The sequence below is a fragment of the Odocoileus virginianus genome, chromosome 2 (assembly GCF_023699985.2).
Source record: "Odocoileus virginianus isolate 20LAN1187 ecotype Illinois chromosome 2, Ovbor_1.2, whole genome shotgun sequence".
NCBI lineage: Eukaryota > Metazoa > Chordata > Mammalia > Artiodactyla > Cervidae > Odocoileus > Odocoileus virginianus.
This window is the reverse complement of record NC_069675.1, coordinates 97,705,206-97,731,827: the sequence shown is the minus strand read 5'-3', so window position 1 is coordinate 97,731,827 and position 26,622 is coordinate 97,705,206. Positions and strand designations below refer to the sequence as shown.

At 50.9% G+C, this 26,622-nt stretch overlaps 1 protein-coding gene across 1 annotated transcript in view; it reads right to left on the bottom strand.

The window, feature by feature from the left end:
• Nucleotides 1–26,622, bottom strand: part of CFAP77 (cilia and flagella associated protein 77) — a 150,186-nt gene that overhangs the window by 36,241 nt on the left and 87,323 nt on the right. Inside the window, exons 2-3 of the mRNA XM_020910989.2 lie at nucleotides 24,687–24,786; nucleotides 23,747–23,975 (exon numbers count right to left, since the gene is read on the bottom strand). Coding sequence (XP_020766648.2) covers nucleotides 23,747–23,975; nucleotides 24,687–24,786 — 329 coding nt within the window. The remainder of the gene's footprint in view (nucleotides 1–23,746; nucleotides 23,976–24,686; nucleotides 24,787–26,622) is intronic.

The window sequence follows — 26,622 nt, the reverse complement described above, 5'->3', positions numbered from 1 at the left end:
CCAGGCCCTCCCCTCCACACAGGAACTGAGGCCTTTTCAACTACGTGGGTCTGATGCTGTCTCCCTCAGCACTTGAGCTGGCTTCTTTTTTGCCCTTTGGAGTATTGGGCGTAGTCTTCCAAGGCCCTGGCCTCGGGGTGCCATCTCTGCACCCATGTCCCCCCAGGAGCCTCCCCACCTTCCCCTGGTCACTCCGTCCCATCTTTCAGGTGTTGGTATCAGCGAGATGCCCTGCCCCTACCCCCAGGTCCTCCCCCGAGACCTCCCTTAGCATTGCCAACTTTGCCTTCCTAGCGGCTCTTTGCACTTGGGAAAGTATTTTTTGTTAAATATTTTCAGTGATCAACTGATGGATTCACTGTCTGCCTTTCTGATTAAGCTCTGAGCCCCATGTGGCAGGGACTGTGGCTGGATTGTCCACTGTGTATGCATCCAGGCCGGGACAGTCTGCACTGAATGGCCATGCTGAATGGCCCCAGAAGCCTTTAAAGATCATCTTGCTGAGATACTGACCTCAACTGCAACGCCCAAGAGGGAGGTCTTTGGCAGAAATGAGCTTTTCCTTGGGGAGCCCAGGGACGGGGCGGGGGTGGCCTGAGTGCTGCAGAAGGTATGCAGGTGCTGAGGCCCTGCCATGGACCTCTTTATTCCGCTCCCCCTCTGTCTTGGGGGCTCAGGTGTTGAAGCTGGCTTGTCAGAGTGGATCCTGACTCTGGAAAGGGGCAGCGATGGCAGTTCCCCCCTGCCTCTCAAGAACAGGGGGTGCAGTCAGGAGGGGTGATACAGGGGAAAAGGCCCCATCCCAGGGATGAATTAGGGGACCCATGAAGCAGAGAAGAAGGCTGAACATGGGTCCCCTGAGAGCCCAGTCAACCAGGGACACCTGGGACCCTCGGAGCCATTCATTATGAATCTTTAGAAGCACGTTTGAAAGTGATTCGGTCTTCCATGTGGTGACTTAAAGAAACAGTCACAACCTAAAAGCTGAGAACTTTTAGGACTTCAAGCCCAGGAGACAGCATCTCAAATAACCCTGAGAGAACTACTCCTAGGAGGCAAGGGGAGGAACCGGGTCATACAGAAGCTTTTAAACAAAGGCCAGGTAGTCTGAACATCAAAAGATTATTGCTAATTAAAGGAAGTAGATATCTCAAGTTAAGGAATTTAGTGTTTTTCTATGTATGGGAAGATGCAAGAGTCTGGGCTCACTGAAATCATTCCTTTCATATGCATCTCAGCTATCTGGGGCCAGCATCCTGCGTTTTTCACATCCTGAGCTTCCTTGAGGCTCACCGTAGGGAGTGGCTGCGGTCTGACGGCTGGCAGATGGCAGGTATTCTTCTCCTTTCTGAGTGTCCTTGGGGCTCAGGAGCTCATATTGGAGCTGCAATTGCTGATGACTGTGACATCCTTGTTTACTGAAATGGCAGGAAATACTTCATTTCTCACATGTGATACTGGACTGGTCCCCCAGTGTACTGGAGGCTTGGGGGTGGAGGTTGGAGGCACTTAGAGGAAACTTGGAGCCCAGAGAGAGAGAGAAGCAGCAGGCTGGCCATGAATAAGCATCTGTGGAGAGGCTCCTGGGCCAGCAGAGGGAGGGCAGCAGGAATCAGAGCAGGTCCACACCAGTGCTGGGGAGCTCGGTCAGGGCACGGGTCCTCCTGGAGGCGGGGGAAGGGACTGGCCACAAAGAGGCACAGTGGGGGAGGGGGCGTTCTGGGATGACGGAAACATGCTATGGCTCCATTGGGTGCCCAGTTGTATAAACTTGTCAAGATTCATCAGATTAAACATGGACCACATCATTATCTGTAAACTGTACCTCAATAAAGTTGGTGCAAAGAACTGACTCACTGGAAAAGACCCTGAGGCTGGGAAAGACTGAAGGCAGGAGGAGAAGAGGACAACAGAGGATGAGATGGTTGGATGGCATCACCGATTCGATGGACATGAGTTTGAGCAAGCTCTGGGAGTTGGTGATGGACAGGGAAGCCTGGCGTGCTGCGGTCCATGGGATTGCAAGGAGTTGGACACGACTGAGCACCTGAACTAAACTAAAAGTTGTTGGAATCTTCCCTGGTGTCTCAGATGGTAAAGAATCTGCTTGCAGCGCAGGAGACACCAGTTCAGTCCCTGGGTTGAGAAGATCCCCCAGAGAAGGGAATGATAACCCCCTGCTTTATCCTTGCCTGGAGAATTCCATGGATAGAATTCCATGTAGCCTGACAGGCTATAGGCCACAGGATCACAAAGAGTCTGACAAGACTGAGTGACTAACACTTTCACTTTCAAAATTGTTTTGAAAGCAAAAACTAAGAAGACTGAGAAAGTAGGAGTCATCACAGAAAGTCTTTGCCAAAATATTAGGGAGCTATGGATGGTTTCTGAGCAAGGGGAGAGAGTATGGTGACAGTCACACTTTGGAGCAGTTGCCCGGGGTGGCAGAGTGAATTACTGGAAGAGAAGGGAATAGGATTTGAGGCTCCAAGGCCATTTCGGAGGGAGGAAAGATACAGCAGGAGGACTACACTCCTTGTGAATGAGACCTCGACTCTGTGCTCACTTCCTCACTTGTCCGTCCATCCATCTAGTGCACCCAGGAGCACTAACCAGCTCCTCGTGATGGGCCAGGCTCTGTGAGATGCGGGGATGTGCTCTCTGCACCCTGGGGTCTCAGGACCTGCCGCAGAAGCGCTGAGATCCACCACTGCTCACACTTCTGTCTGCTTCCTGTACCCTTAAGACACTATCTCTAGGAACAGATACTAATACCCTCTTTTCACAGAGGACAAATCTGAGGCCCAGAGAAGTTCACTTGGTCTTGCCCAAGACCACGCAGCCACTGGGTGACATGTTGCATTTGCCTGGGAGGTCCGTGAGCGTATCCATCCTGCGGCTCTTTCCCCTGCAGAGCAGAGAGCTAATTGCCAGAGTACACACGGCCGTAGGAGCTCAGAGGACAGAAAGGCTAATTGAGCAAGGGCGTGGAACGCCGAGGGCTTCCCAGGTGGTGCTAGTGGTAAAGAACCTGCCTGCCAATGCAGAAGATATAAGAGATGAGGGTTCGATCCCTGGGTCAGGAAGATCCCCTGGGGAAGGAAATGGCAACCCACTCCAGTACTCTTGCCTGGAGAATCCCATGGACAGAGGAGCCTGGTGGGCTACAATCTTTAGGGTCTCAAAGAGTCAGACACAACTAAAGCAACGTAGCATGCATGAACATGGGAAGTCTCCTGTGAGATTTTTGGTGGGTCTTTGGGAATGAGCAGGAGGTGACTGGGTGGAGAAATAGAATGAGGAGACTCCAGAGAGAGGGCTCGGTGTGAACGAAGACCAGGGATCGGGCCTGGCTGGCACCGCGCCTCGCAGCCCTCGAGTGGCCTGATGGGCATCGGAGAGTAACAGGCATTCAAAACTGCCTCCCAGTTTTTAATGAGCACTTACTACACCAAGCCTGCCGGCTGCACTTCCAACTGCAGTCCCCCTGATTCTTCCCTTCTTCCACAACCTTGAAAGGGAGGGTTCACACACCTGCCTTCAGGTGTGGAAAATGACAAGCAGAGAAATCAAGCGACTGGCCCGAGGTTTGCTCACAGACACGGAGCGGCCAGGCGGCGGAGCCAGCGCCCCCATTCGGATTTCCCGGCTCTGAAGACCCGGGGGTCATGACAGTTAGGCTCCGAGTGATGCGTGCCAGCGAGGGCACCGCCAAGGGCTTCGACAAATTATTTGCTGAAAAGCTGGCAGGACCTTCTCAGAAAAGATCCTCGCCACCCTGGCATCCCCGCTGACAACAAAACCGTGTCAAAACCCAGTCTGGCCGAGCGGAAGATGGGGAATAAGATGAAATGAAATCAGCAGCTACTTGGGGTAGGGAGAAACCTCAAATTAGTTGCATCCGGCCCATCTTCAGCTACTACTTCGCGATTGATAACCCCCAGACCAGGGGTTGATCTCCCGTGGAGGCACCCTGGGACGAGCAGGGGGAATGGAAATTATCATTTGCAAACATTAGACTGACACTTTGTGCGCGGGGCGGGGGGAGAGGGCTGACAGCTCTGATTTGCCGGCGTGGCTCCTCTCTGCCGAGGAGGGCTCTAGTGGATTAGAGGGGGCCCCTTTCATGGCAAACCCATCTTCATCTTCGCTGCTCATTAAAACTTTGTGGAGCTGGAGAAGTTGGCGGAAGGGAGGAAGCTGTAGGAAGCTTCTGAGGGACATGAGGTACACATTTGTTGAAAGGTGTTTGAGAAGGGAGCCTTGGGTCTGACAAACCGGATTTTAGTGCGGCTCTCCGTTCACAGCGGGCTAAAATAATTGGTCATCAGTGACTACTAATTCGGTTTAGTAGCCAGAGGCAATTTTTTTCTTCCTGGAAAATCAATGACAGCACGGAGGTCTGTTCAACGTGATTCCACTCAAGACGGGTCCTTATTTGGCGCTTGATGCTTCTTCCAGTGGAGACAGCTATTTTGTTAAAATAAAATTAAAATCCATCTGTAATGTGCCAGCGGTCTGCTGCTCCCAGGGGTGGGCAAGGAGAGGCCCTGGCCCCAGTCCCGACACAGCCTCGGGGACTCAGAAGTGGATGGTGGCTTCTGGAATGGGCCGCATGTTCTCAGCTGGGTGTGAGGCTCGGAACACGCTGTGGACCATTGGAGGGTCTGGTTTTGGAGGAGGGGAGAGGCTGAGGGGCTGGGCATCTCTTGGCAACTCTAAATCAAAACCCAGCCCGCTAGGGACACCCAACCACGGCACCACGTGAGGAAGCTCCAATTCTGTCCCACCTCCACATTGGATGCGTTCTCGGATGGCACCGGGCATGAGGGGCCTCCCTTCTCGGCCTCTCCTGGGCTCCCTGAATGGGCCCATCTGTGGGCAGTTGACCTCAGGGACCATGGCTGAGCACTTGGCTTGTGCCTAAAGCGGTAAACTGTTTCTCATTATAAGGGATTCTGGTTAACATGGCCCACAGGCTACCAAAGCACAGCTAAAGCCTTTTTCTTTCTTTCTTTCTTTTTTATTTTTTTGGCAATTGAAATTTTTATTAAGGTCATCGGAGATTCACATGCAATTTTTAAGAAATAATACAGAGAGGGAGGGGGGGAAATATGCAGAGAAGTCTCTGTACCCCTTACCCCGTTTCCCCCAGTGGTGACATCTGGTACAACTAAAGAACAGAATCAAAACCAGGATACTGACAGTGGATAATTCACCGATCTTCCCCCTCATGGATCACGGCCCTGTGGTGAAGGGGCTCGTGTAACTCAATGCAGCTATGAGCCATGCTGCGCGGGACTGGTCATAGTGGAGAGTTCTGACAAAATGTGGTCCACTGGAGGAGGGAATGGCAACCCACGCCAGGATTCTTGCCTGGAGAGAACCCCATGGGCAGTATGAAAGGCAAATTAACTCACACTCACTGGTGATTTGCTTGTATACAATTTTATCCCACGTGTAGGTCTGTGGACTCACCGCCACAGTCGAGGTGCAAAACGGCTCCATCACCTAGAGGATACTTCCTGTTATGCTTTCATAACATCACCCATGTTCCTCCTACGCTGCACCACGGGCCTCGGATGTTTCCTTTTCATCCTTACAAGAACACTACCAGCAGACTTTCCTGGTTGTCCAGTGGCTGAGACTCCATATTCCTAATGCAGGGGGCTCAGGTTTGATCCCCGGTCAGGGAACTAGATCCCACATGCCACAGCTAAAGATCCCGTGTGCTGCAACTAGGCCCCAATGCAGCCAAACGAATGAAAGAATGAATAAAAAGAACCCCAGCAGATAGGAGCTGCTATTAGGTCATTTTATTGATAAAGAAACTGATTGATACAGAACTATGGATACCGCTATTAAACTATCGATAAACCGCTCAATGAGGGCTTCCCTGGTGGCTCAGTGGTAAAGAACCCACCTGCCAATGGCAGGGGACAGAGATTCGCTCTCTGGTCTGGGACGAGCTCACTTGTCGCAGAGCAACTAAGCCCATGTGCCACAAGTACTGAACACGTGTGCTCTGGAGCCCAGGAACCGTGACTACCGAATCTCAAGCGTCCTAGAGCCCAGGTTCCACAGCAAGAGAAGTCACGGCAATGGGAAGCCTGTGCACCCCAGTAAGAGAGGAGCCCCCACTCGCGCAACTGGAGAAAAGTCCGCTCAGCAACGGAGACTCTGCACAGCCAAAAATAAATAGATAAATGGTTCATTTTAAAAAAGAGCTGAGTGAGATGAAATAACTTGCTTGGGATCAATATCTGGCAATACTGCACCATGCGACTGCAAATAGAAGACTCTAGCCCATGGTGAGGTCACTCACCTAGATCCAGACACCTGGGAATGTGAAGTCAAGTGGGCCTTCGGAAGCATCACTGCGAACAAAGCTAGTGGAGGTGAAGGAATTCCAGTGAGCTATTTAAAATCCTAAAAGATGATGCTGTGAAAGTGCTGCACTCAATAAGCCAGCAAATTTGGAAAACTCAGCAGTGGCCACAGGACTGGAAAAGGTCAGTTTTCATTTCAATTCCAAAGAAGGGCAATGCCAAAGAATGTCCAAACTACTACACAATTGCAACTCACTTCACATGTTAACAAATTAATGCTCAAAATTCTCTAAGCCAGACTTCAACAGTATGTGAACCAAGGACTTCCAGATGTTCAAGCTGGATTTAGAAAAGGCAGAGGAATCAGAGATCAAATTGCCAATATCCGTTGGATCATAGAAAAAGCAAGAGAATTTCAGAAAAACATCTACTTATGCTTCATTTACTATGCCAAAGCCTCCGACGGTGTGGATCACAACAAACTAGAAAATTCTTTAAGAGATGGGAATACCAGCCCACTCTACCTGCCTCCTGGGAAACCCATATGCAGGTCAAGGAGCAACAATTAGAACCAGACATGGAACAACAGACTGGTTCCAAATTGGGAAAGATGTATGTCAAACCTGTATATTATCATCCTGCATATTTAACTTATATGCAGAGTACATCATGCAAAATGCTGGACTGGATGAAGCACAAGCTGGAATCAAGATTGCTGGGTGAAATATCAATAACCTAAGATATGCAGATGATACCACCCTTAAGGCAGAAACTGAAGTGGAACTAAAGAATCTCTTGATGAAGGTGAAAGAGGAGAGTGAAAAAAGCTGGCTTAAAACTCAACATTCAAAAAACTAAGATCATGGATTTGGTCCCATCACTTCCTGGCAAATAGATGGGGAAACAATGGAAACAGTGACAGACTTTATTTTCTTTGGCTCCATAATCACTACAGATGGTGACTGCAACCATGAAATTAGAAGATGCTTACTCCTTGGAAGGAAAGTTATGACCAACCTAGACAGCATATTAAAAAGCAGACATTACTTTGCTAACAAAGGTCCATCTAGTCAAAACTATGGTTTTTCCAGTAGTCATGTATGGATGTGAGAGTTGGAAGGCTGAGAGCCGAAGAACTTATGCTCTTGAACTGTGGTGTTGGAGAAGACGCTTGAGAATCCCTTGGACTGCAAGGAGATCCAACCAGTCCATCCTAAAGGAGATCAGTCCTGGGTGTTCATTGGAAGGACTGATTTTGAAGCAGAAACTCCAATCCTTTGGCCACCTGATGCAAATAGCTGACTCATTGGAAAAGACCCTGATGCTGGGAAAGATTGGGGAGAAGAAGGGGACAACATTGGTTGAGATGGTTGGATGGCAATGGACGTGAGTTTGAGCAAGCTCCAAGAGATGGTGAAGGACAGGGATGCCTGGCATCCATGGGGTCACAGAGTCGGACACAACTGAGCAACTGAACAACAACAGACATGTCTGGCCTGCAGACGTGCTTAGTTTGGTCTGTCACATTTAAAAATTCTTATTACCAATATGTGCATTTTTAAACCAGAAGGAAGAGCTCACATTAAAATTCCAGTGTCTGGCTTTCCTTAAGGAGGCATCAGATCATCTGGTAACACTGGACTCACATTCTCAACTGTCGGTAACTGGCTGGAGCGGCCGCCCTCTGACCTGGAGTTCGATGCCGTCCCCACCACTCCCTGTCGCCTTAACACAGGGCTGGTTCCGCCCTCGGGCCTGCCAGGCCTCTGTAGGCCTGTGATGGTGTAGCCCCAGCTCCATGCCTCTGAAAAACAAAATTGCTCGGTATTTCTCTACCTTCCCAAGAGCCCAAAGAACTTACTGATTAATCTGCACCATTGTTGTGACACAGCAAGAGGTAAAATTGGTCCCACTTAACAGATGAGGAAATGGAGGCCCTCGGATATAGTAAATAATGAGCTCAAGGTCAATGAGGGGGCAGGAGAGCTGTGTTGAGTCTAGTCTTCAGGTCTCGAGGCCAGCTACTCATCTTCTTTCTGCCTTCATCTCTTCTCCTGCCATAAAGGGGGTGCTAGGAGCGGCAGGGTGGGAGAAGAGAGGAAACCCCCCTAGAGGAGGAAAGGGATGATGAGGCCTCTGGAGGAAAACAAGGGCCAACTTGCTCATTGGGCCCCAGGACACCCCTAGAGACTCATCAAAAATGTTCTAATTCCTTTTAAAATCAGAAGGGAGAAATAAAAGTAACACAGCCTGGATTATATTCATCTTTATACGAACACAGCCATAAAATACTTTCAATTGCTATTATTTTTTTAATGGAGGAAGGGACTCCTGAAGGCAAGAGTGCCCAAGAGCCCATAGAAGCCCTGCCCTAGAGTCAGAAGCTGCCTTTATTACAGTCTCTCCCCCCCGCTGGCTTCCAAGGTGGCTCCGTGGTAAAGAATCTGCCCGCCCATGCAGGAGACGTGGGCCAGATTCCCGGGTTGGGAATAGCCCTTGGAGAAGAAAATGGCAACCCACTCCTGTATTCTTGCCTGGGAAACCCCATGGACAGAGGAGCCCAGCGGGCTACAGTGCGTGGGGTCGCAAAGAGTCGGACATGGCTAAGTGACTAAACAACTCCTCTCTCATCCTGCTGAGGCCGGAGATTCTCTGGCTTGTGGATAAATAGAAATCATCCAGAGAGCTTATTGACAGAAGAGCGATGCCTGGGTTCCACCAGGCCTGGGCCGGGCCCCCGCCTCTGCATTGTTCCCGGGGTGAACGTCCCGCCCCCGGCGGGATGCTGGCCACGAGGTCCCTGGCACCCTTTGGGGGGTCTACCGCTCTAAGCCTCTTCCTTGCAGAGGCCCCTCCAGCCAAGCGGCCACCAGCACCTCACCTGGGGTGGGCCGGCCATCCGCGCTGGTCCCAAGGGAACCCTGCAGCCTCTCCGTCCCCTCTCACCCCTATCGCCTTTTCCTTAATTGTCCCCGCGTGGCCTGCGGGCCTGTCTTTTCTAACTAGCCTGCAGGACGGGGCGGTAATTGAGGTGCAGCCTCTTTCCCTGGCAGGACTCTTAGAGCTAATTAGAGGAGAAGACCTCTGGGCTGGCGGTTATTTTTTAATTGTTTGTGGGTCCAACATAAAAGCTAATGACAGAGGAGGGAGGCTTAGTTAGCCGCACACTCCTGACTTCTAAATTTGTCTAAGAGGTCATTTGCAATTTGTTAACATTTTTCACAAGGGTGAATTCAATTAGCAGTCCCCACACCGCACTGGCGCTCAGCAGAGTGACAGGATTGGCAGAGAAGCTGGGCTGGGCTTCCAGAAAGCTTCTCCCAGCCTTGAACGCCTGAGCTGGAAACTCGGGAGCTCTCGCCACTTCCCCCCCAACACACACACTGCATGCCCCGCTCCCAACCCAGCCAGCTGTGACTTGAGCCCCTCTGGAGAGAAAAGGCTCAACACGGCCAAATGGAGAAAACAGCCTCTAGACCAGGGGTCCCCAAACTCCAGGATCTGATGCCTGATGATCTGCAGTGGAGTCGATAGAATAATAATAGGAATAAAGGTGCACAATCAAGGTAATGCACTTGAATCATCCCAAAAACATCCCCCCGACCCCACAATCAGTCCATGGAAAAACTGTCCTCCACAAAAGTGATCCCTCGTGCCAGAAAATGTTGGGGACTGCCGCTCTAGACCCCTAGGGAATCTGTGTGTTGTGGGATCTTGGCATCTGGGGAAACATGTGAGCACTGGACAGGGGAGCCCCGCCAGGGAGTGTGAAGCTGGCAGCAAGAGCACGGGCAGAAAGATCAGACCTGATGGGGAAAAAAATAGATGATTAAATAGTTAATCCGACTAGCGATCTGTAAGTAGAAAAATGTAGGAGACCCCTATGTTAATGATCCCTCGAGAGAGCGGGGTTGCTTAACCACAAAGCCAAGCAGGCTTGCTTAGCAACAAAACCATGCCACAGAAGCACCAGACCGGCTCCGAAACAATGAAAGAGAGGTGGTGTGAGACCTACATCCTGCCCAGGGAGCTCAGTGACTTAGTAACCCCTCAAATATGTCCTTTGGCTCCTAAGACATGTTCTTTGCACCATGCCCCCCAAACAATAAAAGAATAGTAGGAAAAAAGGCCTACAACCTGCCCAGTGGTGTCATCAAGATAATGCCCCCCTCCCCCCACAAAAAAAACAGGCTCTGTGCACATAGAAAAGAATCCTTTATGGGGAGGTGACTTTTCAAAATGAAAGACCCTCCCTGTATGTACCGAGACCTGAAAATATTTTTTCCGAAGTGCTGTGACCGTCCTGGCCTGACCATCTGGGGAGGGCTGTGTAAACTTCCCCGCCCTACCCGGGGGAGGAACTGATGATGGAAACGAACGTCCACTCAAGAAAGACAAAGAAGGTCTTCTCCCCCTCCCCACTTTTCCTGTGATTAGAACACTGTGGCCCACTGAGTTAAGTTCTCCAGGCACAGGCATCTCTCGCCCACTCGCTTGGAAGCCTCGCAGGCATCCTGTTTTAATGAATCACTTCTTATCTCCCACTTTGCTTTCGCGCATTCTTCTCTGCACTGAGACATAGAGGACTAGGGTACTGGAGCTCTTCGGAGCCCCCGAAATGACACCATCGGTTTCAGATCCACTGGGGTGTCTGTGTAAGCTGAGGGGTCCGCTGCGGCGTGCAGACTCTGTGCACCATGACCCCAAAGAATTCCGCATTTCCTCCTCATCATGGGAGAAGTGAGAAGCAAGCTGGGTGTCAAGGGATGGGAGAGGGATGAGCCCACCGCGGGTGGTTTGGACAGCGGACCCAGGGACTTATGCAAACACGCAGAGTGAAAAAGCAAGTCACCATGCAGTGTGACTTACGTGGTTTGCATGCCCATGTGCTCAGTCCCTTCAGTCGTGTCCGACTCTACTTGCGAGCCTAGGGACTGCCACCCGCCAGGCTCTCCTGTCCATGGGGTTCTCCAGGCAAGAATACTGCAGTGGGTTGCCATTTCCTTCTACAGGGGATTTTCCCGACCCAGGCATGGAACCCACGTCTCTTACGTCTCCTGCATTGGCAGGTGGGTTCTTCACTACTAGCACCACGTTGAAACCATACTAAATACCACATCTTATTTCTGAATATTTAAGGGTATAGCAGATACGTGAACACCTGGGAGGAAAGTCTGTTCCAGCCTCAGGATGGTCCTCAGGGGACAGAGGGAAGCAAGTGGGATTAGGGAGAGGCGAGGAGGGGCTTCCACTTACATTTGCTTTATTTTATTTCTTTAATAATGATAATAATAATAAAGGTTCAGGGACTTCCCTGTTGGTCCAGTGGTTTCAAATCTGCTTTTCAATTAAAGGGACTCAAGTTCAATCCCTGGTTGGGGAACTAAGATCCCACACGCCTTGGGGCAACTAAGCCCAGTGAGACGCAAATACGGAGCCCGTGTGCTCTGAAGTCTGAGTGCCGCAACCAGAGAAGCCTGTGCGGCAGGACGAAGCGCCTGCGCACTGAAATGAAGAGCCAGTGCAGCCAATAATAATAACATAAAGATCAGAAAGCAAAAATGACCAAGTGGGGTATCTGTTAACTGTGAGAGTGGATTCATGGAGTGAGTTATGTAGCTTCTGAACTTCTCTCTTTTTTTTTTGGAGAACTTCCTCAAAAACACAAAAGAAAAACTCGGCAGAAATAGATGTCTGATTGTTAGGAAAGCATTTACACTCATCACATTTTGGCTGATTCCAACTCTTGACTGATTACAAAGCACTTTTATATTTATATTTTTCATCGAAACATAATCTGTAGCAAGACGCCAGCGGAAGCGACTATAAAATAATAACGCTGAAGGTGGTCTTCTCAAAGTAAAAGTGTTAGTCACTGAATCATGTCCAAATGTTTGTGACCCCCCCATGGACTGTAGCCCGCCAAACTCCTCTGTCCATGGGATTCTCCAGGCAACAATACTGGAGTGGTCTGCCAATTCCCTTGTCCAGGGAATCTTCCAGATCCAGAGATCAAACTTGCGTGTCCTGCATTGCAGGTGGATTCTTTAACCATCTGAGCCACAAGTTTTTCTCAAACGCCAGTATCTAAAATGCAGGCCTTTCTGATTTGATGTTAAGATGCTTTGGTGATTATAGTGGGTTGAGTGGTGGGTGGCCCCACAAAAAGATATGTCCTAATTCTAAGCCCCAGAACCCAGGAATGTGACCTTATTTGGAAAAGGAGTCTTTGAAGAGGTCATTCATTAAGGACCTTGAGATCAGACCACCCTGCATTCCTTGGGTGAGGCCTGTGTTCCATGACAAGTGTTTCTATTTGAGACAAAGGAGAAGAAGATACAGACACACACAGGAGGAGGCCATGTGAGCAGAGGTTGGTGTGAAGTAACCAGAAGCCGAGGACACTGGGGGCCACCAGAAGCTGGAAGAAACAAAGAAGGATTTGCCCCAGAGCCTTCGGAGGTAGCACAGCCCTGTGACACCCTGACTTTGGACTTCTGGGCTCCACATTAAAAAAGAATACATCTCACGCGCTTCAAGCCAGTGAGTTTGTGGTCATTGTTACAGAAACCCAGAAACAACAGCTGAAGCTCAGGGCCCGGCGAGTCGTGCCCAGGAAAGAGCTGGTTGTCTCCTGTGCGCTCCAGCCTTAGAATATTGGCTACTCCTCAAATCAGGGATGGATCACCATCATGCCATCAAACTGTCTATTCTTTTTTTTTTTTTTTAAGAAATATTGGCATTTGGGGACTTCCCTGGCAGTCTAGTGGCTAAGACTGCTCCCAATGCAGGGTGCCCAGGTTCAATCGCTGGTCAAGTAGCTAGATCCCACACGGCTCAACTAAAGATCCTGCATGCCACAAGACTCCTAGGCAGCCAAATAAATATTAAAAAAAAAGAAATATTGGCATTTTGATTTATTAATTTATTAGGCTGCATCAGGTCTAGTTTCAGGCATGTGGGATCTTCAGTTGCAGCATGTGGGATCTAGTTCCCTGACCAGGGACAGAACCCGGGCCCTCTGCATTGGGAGCTAGGAATCTTAGCCACTGGATCACCAGGCAGGTCCCTGTCTATTCTTTCGTATGCGGTCAGTCAGCAAGCATTTATCAAGCACCTACTACATCCCAGGCACTGGAGGTAGCAGTGAGCAAAATCAGGTATGACCCAAAGTCCCCCTGGGCCCTCTGTCCTCCTCTGCTCCCCCGCTCTGACCACCCAGAAGCGACATGTACTGGCTGCATTGCCATTCTGCCCACTCACTGCCTGCTTTATTTTGCATCTTCCTTCCTTCCTCTCTGTATCCCAAACACCCAGTGTGACGCCCCGCACGGGTGGGCACTAAATGAACACGCAGCATAGGATGGAGGTGACAACATGGTCTTTGAGATCAAACCCCAGCATGACCACTTTCTGGCCACGTGATCCTGGACAAACGTGTCTGGGCCTCAGGAATAAGAGAGTCTTATCTGTAATATGGGGATAAGAGAGTCAATATCTGGGAATTCCCTGGTGGTCCAGTGGTTAGGACTTAGTGCTCTCACTTGCCAAGGTCCAGGGTTGATCCCTGGTTAGGGACCTAAGATCCTTCAAGCTTTGCAGTGCAGCCAGGAAAGAAAAAAGTCATTACTTAAAGGGCTGCTCTGAGAGTCACGTAAGATGAGGCACCTGGCCTCATAGGAGCTGCAGAACCAGAAGCTGGCATTACTATTCATCAGAATTAGTGCAGGGCGCCAAGGGTTTCAGCATGAATGGCTGGCCACCTCCACGTGGCCTGCAAAGGGGCCTAGCTGAGCCCTGAACTGGTCCTTAGCATCCTACGAATTCTTGGGCTTCTGGTTCCAGCAAGGACAGGAATGATGCGTCGGGCTTGAGGCCTGGTTCTTGCTGTGGCCCCAGGCGGTGCTGGCCGGCTCCCCCATAGTACCAGCTTCTCCACGCCTGTGTGCAGGGGACACCGTGTCATGGCAGGGGCAGAGCAGCTGCCCCCCAGCCACCCCTCTAATTATGTCAAGGCTGGAGGGGTGCAGAGGTGAGGACGAGGGGCCCTCTACGGGGCCGAGCACCATGCCCACTCTCTACTCTTCACCCACCGACCTGGGAGGGTGAGGGCCGGCTCTGGAAAAATCAAAGCGGGAGCCGAAGCCTGTGAGATGCGACGGGGGAGGCCCCAAGGGGGAGCGGCCCGGTCTCGTTAGCGCTGACCCCAGCACTGAGCTGCTCCTGATGGATGGGGTTTGGGCGGGACAGGCCCCCGGGGGACAGCGGTCCTATCCATTACGGGCCCATCAGCGCCTCCCGGAGCCCCCTCTGCTCCGGATGCCGGGAGCCTCGGGCCGGGAATAAATCTTTGTCTGGGTCGCAGGAGAGACGAGAAGGGAAAAAGGGAAAGCATGAAAAATGTCTCCTTCGGGCCCTAGCAACAAAGCTGACTTGGAGGAAGGAGTGAGTGAGCGGGAGTTTGGGGAGATGGGAGGCGATGGAGCAGGAGGAGTCAGGCAGGGGGTCCCCCGAGAGGGTGGGCTTCCAGGAGAGGAGGAGGGACAGAATGCGACCCTCAGATCACAAGGTTGCGGGCTATCCCTGCCCACCTGGGCCCCTCTTCAGCAGAACTCCCTCCAGGTCAGGCCCAGGGAAGCAGGCTGGTTCTGATCAGGAGGCACCCCTGTCAGGTCCAGTGTGGGGTATCTCTGGCCCCAGCCGGGCTGTGATGAGCCAGCCAACCCCTCCACCATCTGTGAGAATCTTTTCCCGCCGCTGAGTGTGAGGGTCCTGGAGCAAACACTCACCACCTGCGGAGGGACACAACCTCCCCCTCCACGCCTTAGTTCCTCGTGGGTGAATGGAGGTGCGGGGTTACAGTAAGGGTGAACTGAGCTATTCTGCCGAAAGCTGGCCCCCAGCGAGTGGTCCTCGGCCTCGGCTGTTGTTCAGAGACGCCATCCTGCTGTGAGGACACCCCTGCACACCAGGAGGCTTGCCTCTGCCTGCTGAAGAGTTCAGCCTGCTGCGGACATGGACAGCAGTTCGGAAGGAAACATGTTGCAAATCCTGCCACAGCCACTGACCGGCTGTGTGGCCTTGGACAAGTGAGTCTCTGGGCCTCAGTTTCCGCATCTGTAAAATGGGGATAACGGTCCAAACTTGACAGAATCGTGAGGATTTAATGAGATGATGCTTGTAATGCACTCAACATTATATCCATCGGCTGCTTAACGAGGGCTCTGCAAATGTTAGCCGCTGGGACTGCCCCCCAGACACACATACGTATGCTGGTCCTTGCTTTGTTTTCTGAAACCCCTGTGAGCAAAGCCCCTCCACTGTCCTCATAGCAGGGCCTCAGGGTATTGAGGACCATCTACATCTTTCCTCATGCAGCTGGGGAAGAGCATTCCCTGCCCTGTTCTCTGACACGGTGATCTCCCTGCCCTTGTCCCAGGCTGATGTCTTCTCTCTGGACACTCCGCTGGTTGCAGGCCTTCCCCTGAATCTGCGATGGCTCACATTTTAAAATGATGCCACAAGAGTGACCTGAGTGGCAGAAGAGAATAAGAAGGTCACCTCCCTTGTTCTGGACCTGCTACCTCTATTAATGCGGCCAAGGAACACATTGGGTCTTTGAGGAAGAAGCATCATTACAATGTGGATTCATAACATCCACCACAGGGGAAGACAGCAGAGTCTGCTAAAGCAGGGGTTTCCAAACTCTGGGATCTAATGCTTGATGATCTGATAAAAGAATAATAGAAATAAAGTGCACAATAAATGTAATTCATCTGAATCATCCTGAAACCATCCCCTACAGCCTGGTCCCTGGAAAAATGATCTTCCACGAAAACCCATCCCTGGTGCCAGAAATGTTGGGGACCGCTGTTGGCTAAATGATACAGGAATCTCTGGTTTTACCATCTCATCTCTGGATCTCAAATCAACTTTCTCCTCACTGTGAATAATGTCTCAAAGCCTTAAAAGGCCCTGGACTGCATTTCTCCAGCAAATATTTACCGAGTGCCTACTATGTTCCAGGCTCCGACGATAGAGTGGTGGACAAAACTGACAAGATCCATGCCCTCCAGGACCTGAGCACCCGATGAAGAAGCAGAAGACTATTTAAACTACAGTTGCAGTCAGCATTGGGGAGCAGATTGGTGGGGGGCTGGTTGCCTGGCAGGATGACCCCTTCAGGCCAGCTCCTAGGCACCGGGGTCCTTGTGAGGTCTGCATGCTCCCCCTCGTGGTCAGCCTGGTTTCACTCTGCTGCGTTTTGGCCAGAGATAACACCCGGAACTGGTCTTCCCATTCAAAACCTGTCTCAGATCCCTAGGACAGGTGCTTGGGAAGGGGCTTATTATTATTTTATAAGAGTTTGGGTGGGTGGCTTGGATTTCGGCCGTAGGCTCTGGGAGAAACAAAATAACCCAGAGTGATTGATGGGCCCCTTGTAAATTTGTAAAATAAATCAGCTTGGCAGAGAGATTCAAAAAAACCTGTCAGGCAGCAAACATTTTTTTAACAGCCTGTAAAACTTCCCCCATCCTTCACATTTGTCAGTGTCAGGCTGATGATGCATCTGATAGCTGGGTGAGCGGCGGCGGGAAGGTGGGCTGGCAACGTTCCCCGTCTTTGTTGTGTTTCTTGTTTTCCCGTGGTCTGAACACTTTCAGCACCTGGATTGGAGGGAGTCTAGGCTAGACTAATTGGTGGATGAGGTAAGAGTTCTACCCAAGTTGCTACTGGCTTCATAGTCAGACTTCAATGCGGCCATGTGCTCGTACATTCATTCAGCCAGTATTTACTGAGGGCTTTTCAGCAAAGGCACTGGGGTCGGCACCAGGGATGCTGGGGCAGGAGGGGGCAAAGCAGACCTGGAGCATCCCGTGTAGGGCAGTTCTGGATGCCCCATCACAGAGCTTGTTTACTGGGAGGTGGGCGAAGGCGAAGGGGAAGGGGAAGGGAAGTGACATCTCCAAAGGGAAGTTCACTGGGCTCTTGTGATGCTTCCCAGGTGGCCCAGTAGTAAAGAATCCTGCCAACGCAGGAGACCCAGGAGACTCAGGTTCCATCCTTGGGTCGGGAAGATCCCCCAGAGTAGGAGATGGCAACCCACTCCAGTCTTCTTGCCTGGAAACTCCCATGGACAGAGGAGCCTGACGGGCTACAGTCCACGGGTTTGCAAAGAGTCAGACATGACTGACTGAGCGCGCACACACACACACAGATTATGTTTAAAGCTTTAAGGAAAATCCAGACAAGATGGCCTTCATCATTATACCCTGTCTCAGCACACCTCTCGTGCGGGGAAAATTTGGGTAGCATCTCTACCCACGTCACCTCCATCCTTATGTTTGCTGGGGAGGCAGCTCAGTGCCACGGTCAGCAGCACAGGTGGTGGGGCCAGCTAACCTCCATCCACTACAGGGCCGGGGGCAAACGGCTTCTCCTCTCTGACCCTCTGCCTCTCCTTCCGTGTGATGGGGATGTAAGAGTGTACTCCCTGAGCTTTCAGTTATTCAAGGAGAGGAGGCCTCCGAGGTGCTCAGCAATGTCGGGCCTGGAGTGGTAACAATAATGCTAGTTGCTCTTGTTAGTTCAAAGCAGGGTCTACCCATCTTCCACCGGGCCCATGTCAAAAACTGGCGTGCAGGGGGCCGTTTGCTCATTGACTGAATGATGGATACCCCGCTAGCATCCATGAAGGCAGAGGCCTGGGCACCCAGAATCTGCCCGGAGTGCCAGCTGCTGCCCAGCCCTTCCCTCCCCTGCCATCCTTGTCTTATCTTAATTGAAAATGTTGGGCCAATTAGGAGCAGTAACAATTAAGATGTGCTGAGGGCATGTGAACATTTGCAAACACTTATTAAGACACATCAATAATTAAGCCCTTCTTTAATGGTTACATTTCTGGCCTCCAGATGTAACTGTTTATCTGTTAATGGACCTGGGATCACAGCGTGCTTTGAGATCTGTGTTATGACCTTACATGTAATGAGAATTTAAAATTCTTCCCTCGTTTGGATTCTGAGTTTGACAGTGAAACAGCAGAGCGAGGATGCAGGCTCTTTCCAGCTGCCTGATCCTAGAGGTTCACTCTTCAAAGCCTCCAGCTAGCCAGGGTGCAAATCCAGGCTCTGCCATCGTGCAGCCTCGGGGAACACCTGAATCCTCCCTTTCCGGCTTCCTAGATGGCTCAGTGGTAAAGAATCCGCCTGCCAATGCAGGAGACACAAGAGACTGGGGTTCGATCCCTGTGTCAGGAAGATCCCCCAGAGGAGGAAATGGAAACCCAGTCCAGTATTCTTGCCTGGAGAAGCCCATGGACAGAGGAGCCCAGTGGGCTGCAGTGCATGGGGTCGCAGAGTCGGACACGACTGAGCACACACACACGAAATGAACAGAATGCTTCCTGCCTTGTAGGATTCATCAGCAGGTATGTGTGCAGGTAGCTGCCACGTGTAAGTTCAGTTCAGAGCAGCTTCTGTTCATGGTGGCTCCTGTTACCATCAGAGGATAAAAAAAGAGGAGGCAGGTGGCTGAACAGTCAAGATGACTTGTCTACACCAGCAGCTGCAAACTCAGTGCCTCCTGGGACCGGATGGGTCACGGAAATGAGAGAAGCCAAGCTGGGTGCAGGCTAGGATAGGCAGAAGGGCACCCGTGGATTCTGCCTGCAGCGGGCGCTGCTGCTCGGCCCCAGCCCCCAGTGCCAGGCAGGAGAGCAGACCCAGGATGCCTGGGCTTCTGACTTCTTCCTGGTGGCTCAGTTGGTAAAGAATCTGCCTGCAATGCAGGAGACCAGGGTTCAATCCTTGGGTGGGGAAGATCCCCCGGAGAAGGGAATGGACACCCACTCCAGTATTCTTGCTTGGAAAATTCCATGGACAGAGGAGCCTGGTGGCCTATATAGTCCATGGGGTTGCAAAGAGTCAGACACAACATAGCTACTAAACTGCCTGTTTTTATATGAGATCTCCTGATTTTTTTTTTTTTAACGTGGCAAGTCATTCAAACTTTTCTGGCTGAGCTCTTCAGCAAGTGGAATCTTCCACCAGGGATCAAACCTGTGCCCCCTGCATTGGAAGCGTGGATTCTTAACCGCTGGACTGCCAGGGAAGTCCTGAAATTGTGATTTTTTTAAATCACTGCCTGGGCCAAATGAACACCTCTGAAGGTTGACTTGGCCTCCACCCCTACTCATGATCACGTGTCTTCATGGGCATCCTTTCCCAGATAATTGCTTAGGTGTCCACTTCCTTCTAGCCAGAGGCTCATGGATCAAAGCGTACCTTTCTGATTTAGGGACAGTCTGTAACAAATTGGTGTGGATTGGAAACCAAATCAGCTAACTGGAAAGGAAGTAATTGAATAATTCCAGATTCAGGTTTTGACCCCGTCTGGCGTTGAGAGGTCGAATGAGCGGGCAGGTGGAGGTGCACACGGCCCCTCAGGTCTAGTTATTTTGTCCATCGTGAATTGTATAAAAGGCCAGAGGATTTGACACTGGGGGAGGCAGGGGGCAGAGCTGTGATCAGAGTGTTCTCACGTGGCAGTTAAACCCCCAAACGCAGCATCCCTAACTGTAAGCCTCTTGTGTGTTCAGTCTGAAGTGGAACTTTATCTTTTAACATATCCGTACTTGTGAGCAAACAGTAGTCATTTGTTTCTTTGCTTCTTTCTTTTTTGGACCAAATCACCCCGACCACTCCTCGGGTAGTCAGATGTAATCGGATTTGGTTTCTAACATGCTTTTAAAGTAAAGAAATAAATACAATCGAGGCTTGTAAAAGGTGATCATTAGAGAATGGGCCTCGGTCCCATAACTTTAAAGTAATAGCCCCATTATGAGAGGGGGCGATGATTTTGTAACTGTTCCTTGCACAGATGTTGGAAGGTTGAGGGGCTTCGCGGGCAGGTCGGGCGTTGCAGTAAAAGCTTTTCCAGCAGCCATTTAACCTCCATTTACAAAGAAATAAAGCGAAATTGATGCCGATTTGGGCCTGCTTTGGGGGGTATTTTTGTTCCATAAAAGCCCTTTTGCTTGCAATTTGCTGAGCTGCCCTGTCACATCAGAAAGGGCTGCTGTTGATAAAGATAAAGCTTTATGGCCACGATATTTGCTGCTAACAGCAACCTAATGCAGCATTTTCATTTTTGTGCAATTAATGTTAACGTCTGCTACGAAAATTGTCATTAAATACCATTTTAAAATCCATTCAATTTGCATATGCAAAGCCCATTTACCATCACAGAAGATACAGCCGGCACTTCATCATGTCCTTTCCCTGGAATCGTAGCCACTTAGTTTTATAGCAATTTAAGATTTTTATATTGAAAGCTCGGTGGTAAAGGATGTTCTTTCTGAGCCCAGCTGACTTAAGCTTTTCCATTGTATGTAGAGCCACACAGCCCAGGACCAGACACTGTGCGGGTCGAGCTGTGCCTCGGCCCCAAGGAGGGGAAGAAAGCCCTGGGTGGGGAGTGCTGGCCAGCTCAAGATCTGGCTTTGGTTTGGTCACACCCTGCTGTGTGGCCTTGTGAAAATTTCTTCACTTCTCTGGACTTCTGTTTTCCTGTTTCAAAGAAGGGCTTCGAACTAAATGATTGCCAACGTGCTGGGTTCTCTTTTTTTTTTTTTTTAAATAAAATGTTTAGCTGCACCCCCCACCCCCTGCCCCCGGCCGCCACAGCATGCAAGATCTTAGTTCCCTGACCAGGGATCAAAACCATACACCCTACAATAGAAGCACAACATCTCAACCACTGAACCACCATGGAAGTCCCTTGTATTTCTAAATAAAAGCACACCAGTTAAAAATCCAGGCCAGGCCTTGCTGTGAAAAATTTGTGTGAACTTAGGGAGGTCAGTTCATCTCTCCGTGGCTCAGCTGGGTAAGTAACCCTGCCTGCTTCCTGCGGTGTTTGATTTACAATGTTGGGCTAGTTTCTCATGTATGGCAAAGCGATTCAGTTGTACATATATAACATATATATATATATATTCTTTTTCATAATCTTTTCCATTACGGTTTATTACAGGATATTGACTATAGTTCCCTGGGCTATACAATATGACATTGTTGCTTATCTGTTTTATGTACATCTGCTAATCCCAAACTCCTAATTTATCCCTCCTCTATCCCCTTTCTCCTTTGGTAAGCATAGGTTTGCTTTCTATGTCTGGGAGTCTGTTTTTGTTTTATAAATAAATCCATCTGTACCCTATTTTAGATTCCATATATAAGTGATATCTCATATTTGTCTTTCTCCACCTAATTCACTTAGTATGATAATCCATAGGTACATCCACGTTGCTGCAAATTGCATTATTTCATTCTTTTTTATTGCTGAGTAATATTCCCTTGTGTGTACATATATGGGTTGGGAAGATCCCTTGAAGAAGGGGATGGCAACCCACTCCAGTATTCTTGCCTGGAGAAGTCCATGGACAGAGGAGCCTGGCAGGCTACAGTCCATAGGGTCACAAAGAGTCAGACAGGACTGAGCAACTAACATTAATATATATATATATATATATATATATATATATATGCCACATGTTCTCCATCCATTCATCCTATCCATGGACAACCAGGTTGCTTGCAGATCTTGGCTAAATAGTGCTGCTATGAACACTAGGATGCACAGGGTTTTAACGATGATGGGATGGAATTGATGTAGAGGCAGAACATACCCTGAGAATCCCAGAATGCTGGTTACTGCTGTAACTTCCTATTTACAGATGAAGGAACAGAAGTCCTAGAAGGAAAGAGCATTGGGAATGAAGGTGTGACTAAATTCCCAGGTGACTCCTGGCCAGGGCTCCTCCTGGACACCATGCTGTCTTCAAGACACTGGTGACCAGAATGGGCCAGGCTAGTGACCACACAGCGGGGACTCTGCACTGCAGGCAGTCTTGGAGAACATTGCCTTGCCTTCAGAGACTGACTTGGGTGTTATTTCAAAGTGGGAAGAAGGATGATGTACAGATAACTAGTCAATCTGGCCCATGAGTGACTTTCCAATGTGTCTCTAGTGCCACATTCCAGGTTTTGAGGGCTGATGAACAGAGATGCATTTCCAGTAAGAGAGTGGTGCATACTATTTGAGGTCAGGGAGATGGGAACGCTTACCAAAGAGAGGATGCTGCATTGAGCTTTGGTGAACAAGTAGGTTTTACCAGGTAGGATGGTGAGAAAAGGCAGAGGGAAAAGTGTACAAAAATATGGTGGCGGACACTGTGGGAAACACACACAGCAGTTAAAACAAAAATAAACATAGAATTCCCACGTAGTCCAGCAATTCCACTTGTGGGTATATATGCAAAAGAACTGAAAGCAGGGACTCAAGCAGATACTTGCACACCCATGTTCAAAGCAGCACTATTCACAAGAGCCAAAAGGTGGAAGCAACCCAAATGACTATTCTGAATGGATAAGCAAAGTGTGATATAGTTTAGACTGTTATTTAGCCTTAAGAAGGAAAGGAATTCTGATCCATACTGCAGCATAGCTTACTCTCAAGTACATTATGCTAAGTGAAACAAGCCAGACACAAAAAGACAAACACACATTACGGGTTAGGAAACTCTGCTGTGCTGGACATTTGCTGTTTTTGCAAGCTGTTGTGTTTTCTTCTCATCCTTCTGGGTCAGAATCCCTCTTGCCACATCTTTTCCACTATCAGCCCATATAGATTGTGGAGACTGATTCCAAGCAAGCTCCCTCCAACAAGGGGCCAGGGGTCAGGCCTGACCAATCAGAGCATCAGAATCCCCCGGCCTCAGTAATTGGTGCAGAGGCAAGACATGGTGACCCAGGCCTGGCCAATCAGTGCATTTTGCAATTTCTACTTGCCCCTGTGGTTGGGTCAGGGACAAGCATGGTACTGAGGTCAGACCAAAGAATCTTAACCTCAAAGCTTTTATAGTTCCTTTCCACTGAGGCCACTAAAAGCATAGGACCTAGGGGTGCAGCTGTCCCTGGCCATTTTGCCAAGTGAGGAAGAAGCTTATCAGAGACTGGAGCCAAAACTAGGAAGCACAGCCAAGTCATAGAGAGACAAACATGACAATGCCTGATTGCCTAGATCCAGCTATGCCTGAAGCTCTTCCCTTTCACTCATGTGAGCCAATAAATTCCCCTTAAAAAAAAAAAAAACCCAAGTTGTTTGAGTTGAGACTTGATTACATGCAACCACATTTTTTTATAGAATGTCATGCATTCCAGAGTTGGGACATGGGTCACACGTCTGCCTCTGAGCCAATCACCATGAAGGTGGTTTGTGAAATACGCTGATTGGCCAGGCCTGGATCACTCACCCCTCCCTGGAGTCCAGAGTCCCGCTCCCACATTGTTCTCAACCATGAGCAGCCTGTCACTGCCACGGTGAGGGGATGGAGCCTTGGGTACCAGCCATCTTACCGTGCCCGGATCCCGAAGGTCATATTTGGAGGGAGGGAGGGCGGTTCCTTCTTGAGGCGCCTGTCATCCTGGTCACTGATGCGGATATCGTTGAGCTGACGGTAGTGCAAATTCTCCCGGGCGGTGACCAGGCCAGCCTTCACCGCCCCTCGGTTCATGGCGATATAATCCCGGGTCAGCTCGTGGGGGCAGGTCGGCTGCTGTTTATACACGTTCCAGTGTCCAATGGCTGAGGGCAGGGAAAGACGAAAGTCAGTCAGGGAAGTAAAGCAATCGTGGCATCTCACTGGGAGGAAACGGGCACAAATATCTTTCACTAACCCAGAACCGACTGAGGGACAGCCCTGCTCGGCTCCCCGGAAAGGGAGGGGTCAGGATTCCCAGATTCTAGATGGTGCCTGAGCATCCTTCACGGAGCTGGGCTTGCCTGTCCTTGACCTCCTTGGGGGCTTCCCTGCTGGCTCCGCGGTAAAGAATCCGCCTGCCAATGTGGGAGACACGGGTTCCATCCCTGTGTCTTCTTTCGTCAAGAAGATCCCCTGGAGAAGGAAATGGCGACACAGACAGAGGAGCCTGGCAGGCTGCAGTCTGTGGGGTCACGAAGGGTCGGACACAACTTAGCGATTAAAGAAGAGCAGCAGCAGGCCTCCTTTGAGCGGTCAGAGGGCTGGTCCTGACCCTGTGCAGGCTTGCAGCTCGGAAGGTGCAGGGCACAGACAGTCCCCTGCCTGGGGACAAGGCTCCACACGGTCAGGGACCCTTGCTATTCCTCTGACTCGTTCGACCTGGACCCTGTGTGGTCCCGTCCTTCTCGGCTAAGCCCAGACTTGGAATCGGGCTGCAGGGCAGACCCCCGGCCCTTTTCCTGGAGTGTGGCCAGCTGCCATGTGGCCTGGCGAGAGGGCCCAAGTCCCTCTGGCGACCAAGGACGCTTGCTCACCTTCAGGGACCCCTCCATCCAGCCCCCGGATGTAGAGTCCGTAGTTAAAATTAATTCCGGGCAGACTGCAGCTTCTTTCCCGGGGCTTCCCGAGCTCAGCCTGTTGGGGAAGGACGGAGAGCACAGGTCAGGAGTGGGATCTCAGACCCAGGGTGTCACACTGAAACCAGCGGCCCCAGGACCTGTGGGCGATCGCAGCGCGGCTGCGGTGTGGGCCACAGACGCCCCTGAGACGAGCGCTCAGCGCTGTCGGGCGTTGAGACACACCTTGGGGAAGCCTGCCTGCTGGGCTCCTGCTCAGGGGCGGGTGGGGAGAACAGAGTCAGGAGGACCCTGGTGGTAGCAGGTGGTTGGGACCCAGGCCCCGAAGGAGAAGGCGCATTTATGAGGCAGGAGAGGGGGGCACAGTCCCGCACCAAGCGGCCACACTTGAGGTCCAGCCCACATCTGCCCGCCTAGTGCTCCACATGATGTATCATGGAGATGGATGGAAAGACCTGGTTCACGGAGACTCCACTGGGGCCACCCCCAAGCGAGGGGGCATCTTCGTCCCTAACCCTTCACTCCTAGCCAGGACCCTCCAATCCTTGCCCCTGGAGCTGCCTGAGTGTGGGGCTGCGGTGACAAGGCCCACTGACCCTCCCGGCACCGGGACAGCCATTCTCACTTTGCGTCTTGGGTCAACTCCTCCTTGACCCCCCAGAGGGGGTTTGTGGGGATGAAATTGCTCTGTGATCAACCACATCGATTTCCCCATTGTACAGGTAGGGAAGCTGAGAACCAGAGTAGCAGGACCATGATTCTCGGCTTCTAAAGGACAGGGCCGGGTGTGACGTGCAGGTGCGTTTGGCCAGGTGCTTTTTTTTTAAAAAAAAATTTATACATTTATTTATTTATTTATTTATTTATTTTTGACTGTGCTGGGTCTTCAATGCTGCATGGGCTTTTTCTCTAGTTGAGGAAGGCCGGGCCATGGGCTTAGTGGCTCTGAAGCATGTGGGATATTCCTAGACCAGGGATCAAACCTGTGTCTCCTGCATTGGCAGGCACATTCTTCACCAGAGAGTCACCAGAGAAGCCCAGGTTAAAGATCCCTCTTAAGCACGATGCCTGTGCTGCCTCTCTGTAGATGAGCAGCTAGCTCCCTGGGCGTAGGGGTCCTTATGGTGCTTAGAACGTTACCGCTCTTGGTCAGTGGGCACCTGCTGAGGTCTGGGTCCTCCATCCGCATCTCTTACTTAGTCCTCACGGCTGCCCTGTGAGGCAGCCCATCGCTGTCCCCATTTCTCAGACGGGGAAACTGAGGCACAGAGAGGTCAGACAGGTGGCATGAAGCCACCTGGGAAGAAGTGGCAGAGCTGGGGTTTGAACCCAGGCTGTGTTCTCCAGCCCACATTCAGATCCGCCTGCTAAAGAGATACCAACCAGGGGTGCGTGGCTCCCAGTGCGATCAGGCCTGGGAGCCAGGGACTTCACCGAGCTGGGTGAGTGCGGCTGCTCCTCGCACCCCCGCGGGCCCCAGGCTCCCAGTCGCAGGGTGTTACAAGCCCCAGGACATCACTGCTCCAGCCTCGCCAAAGACTGTCTGGTGGCTCCGCCCTCACCCTCTCTCCTGTCCTCCGTCAGCCCCCAAAGCTCGGGCTCCCAGAGACCTGGGTGCATAAAGGTGGATGATCCAGGACCATCACCAGGACCAAAGGCTCATCACCGCCTCTGGAATGAACCCCTCCCTTGGCCTGGCAGTCTGGGCCCTGCACTTTCCAATCCCGCCAGCCTCTGCGACTTTGCCCCCGAGTCCCCACCACGGCCCTCAGACGTGGGCACAACAGACCGCTCCCCGCCCTGAGGGGTCTGCAGGCGTCCCAGCCACTTTTGCTCCTGCCTGCCTCCCCTTTTCTGGTTCTTATTCTTCAAACTTACTGGACTCCTCCGGCTC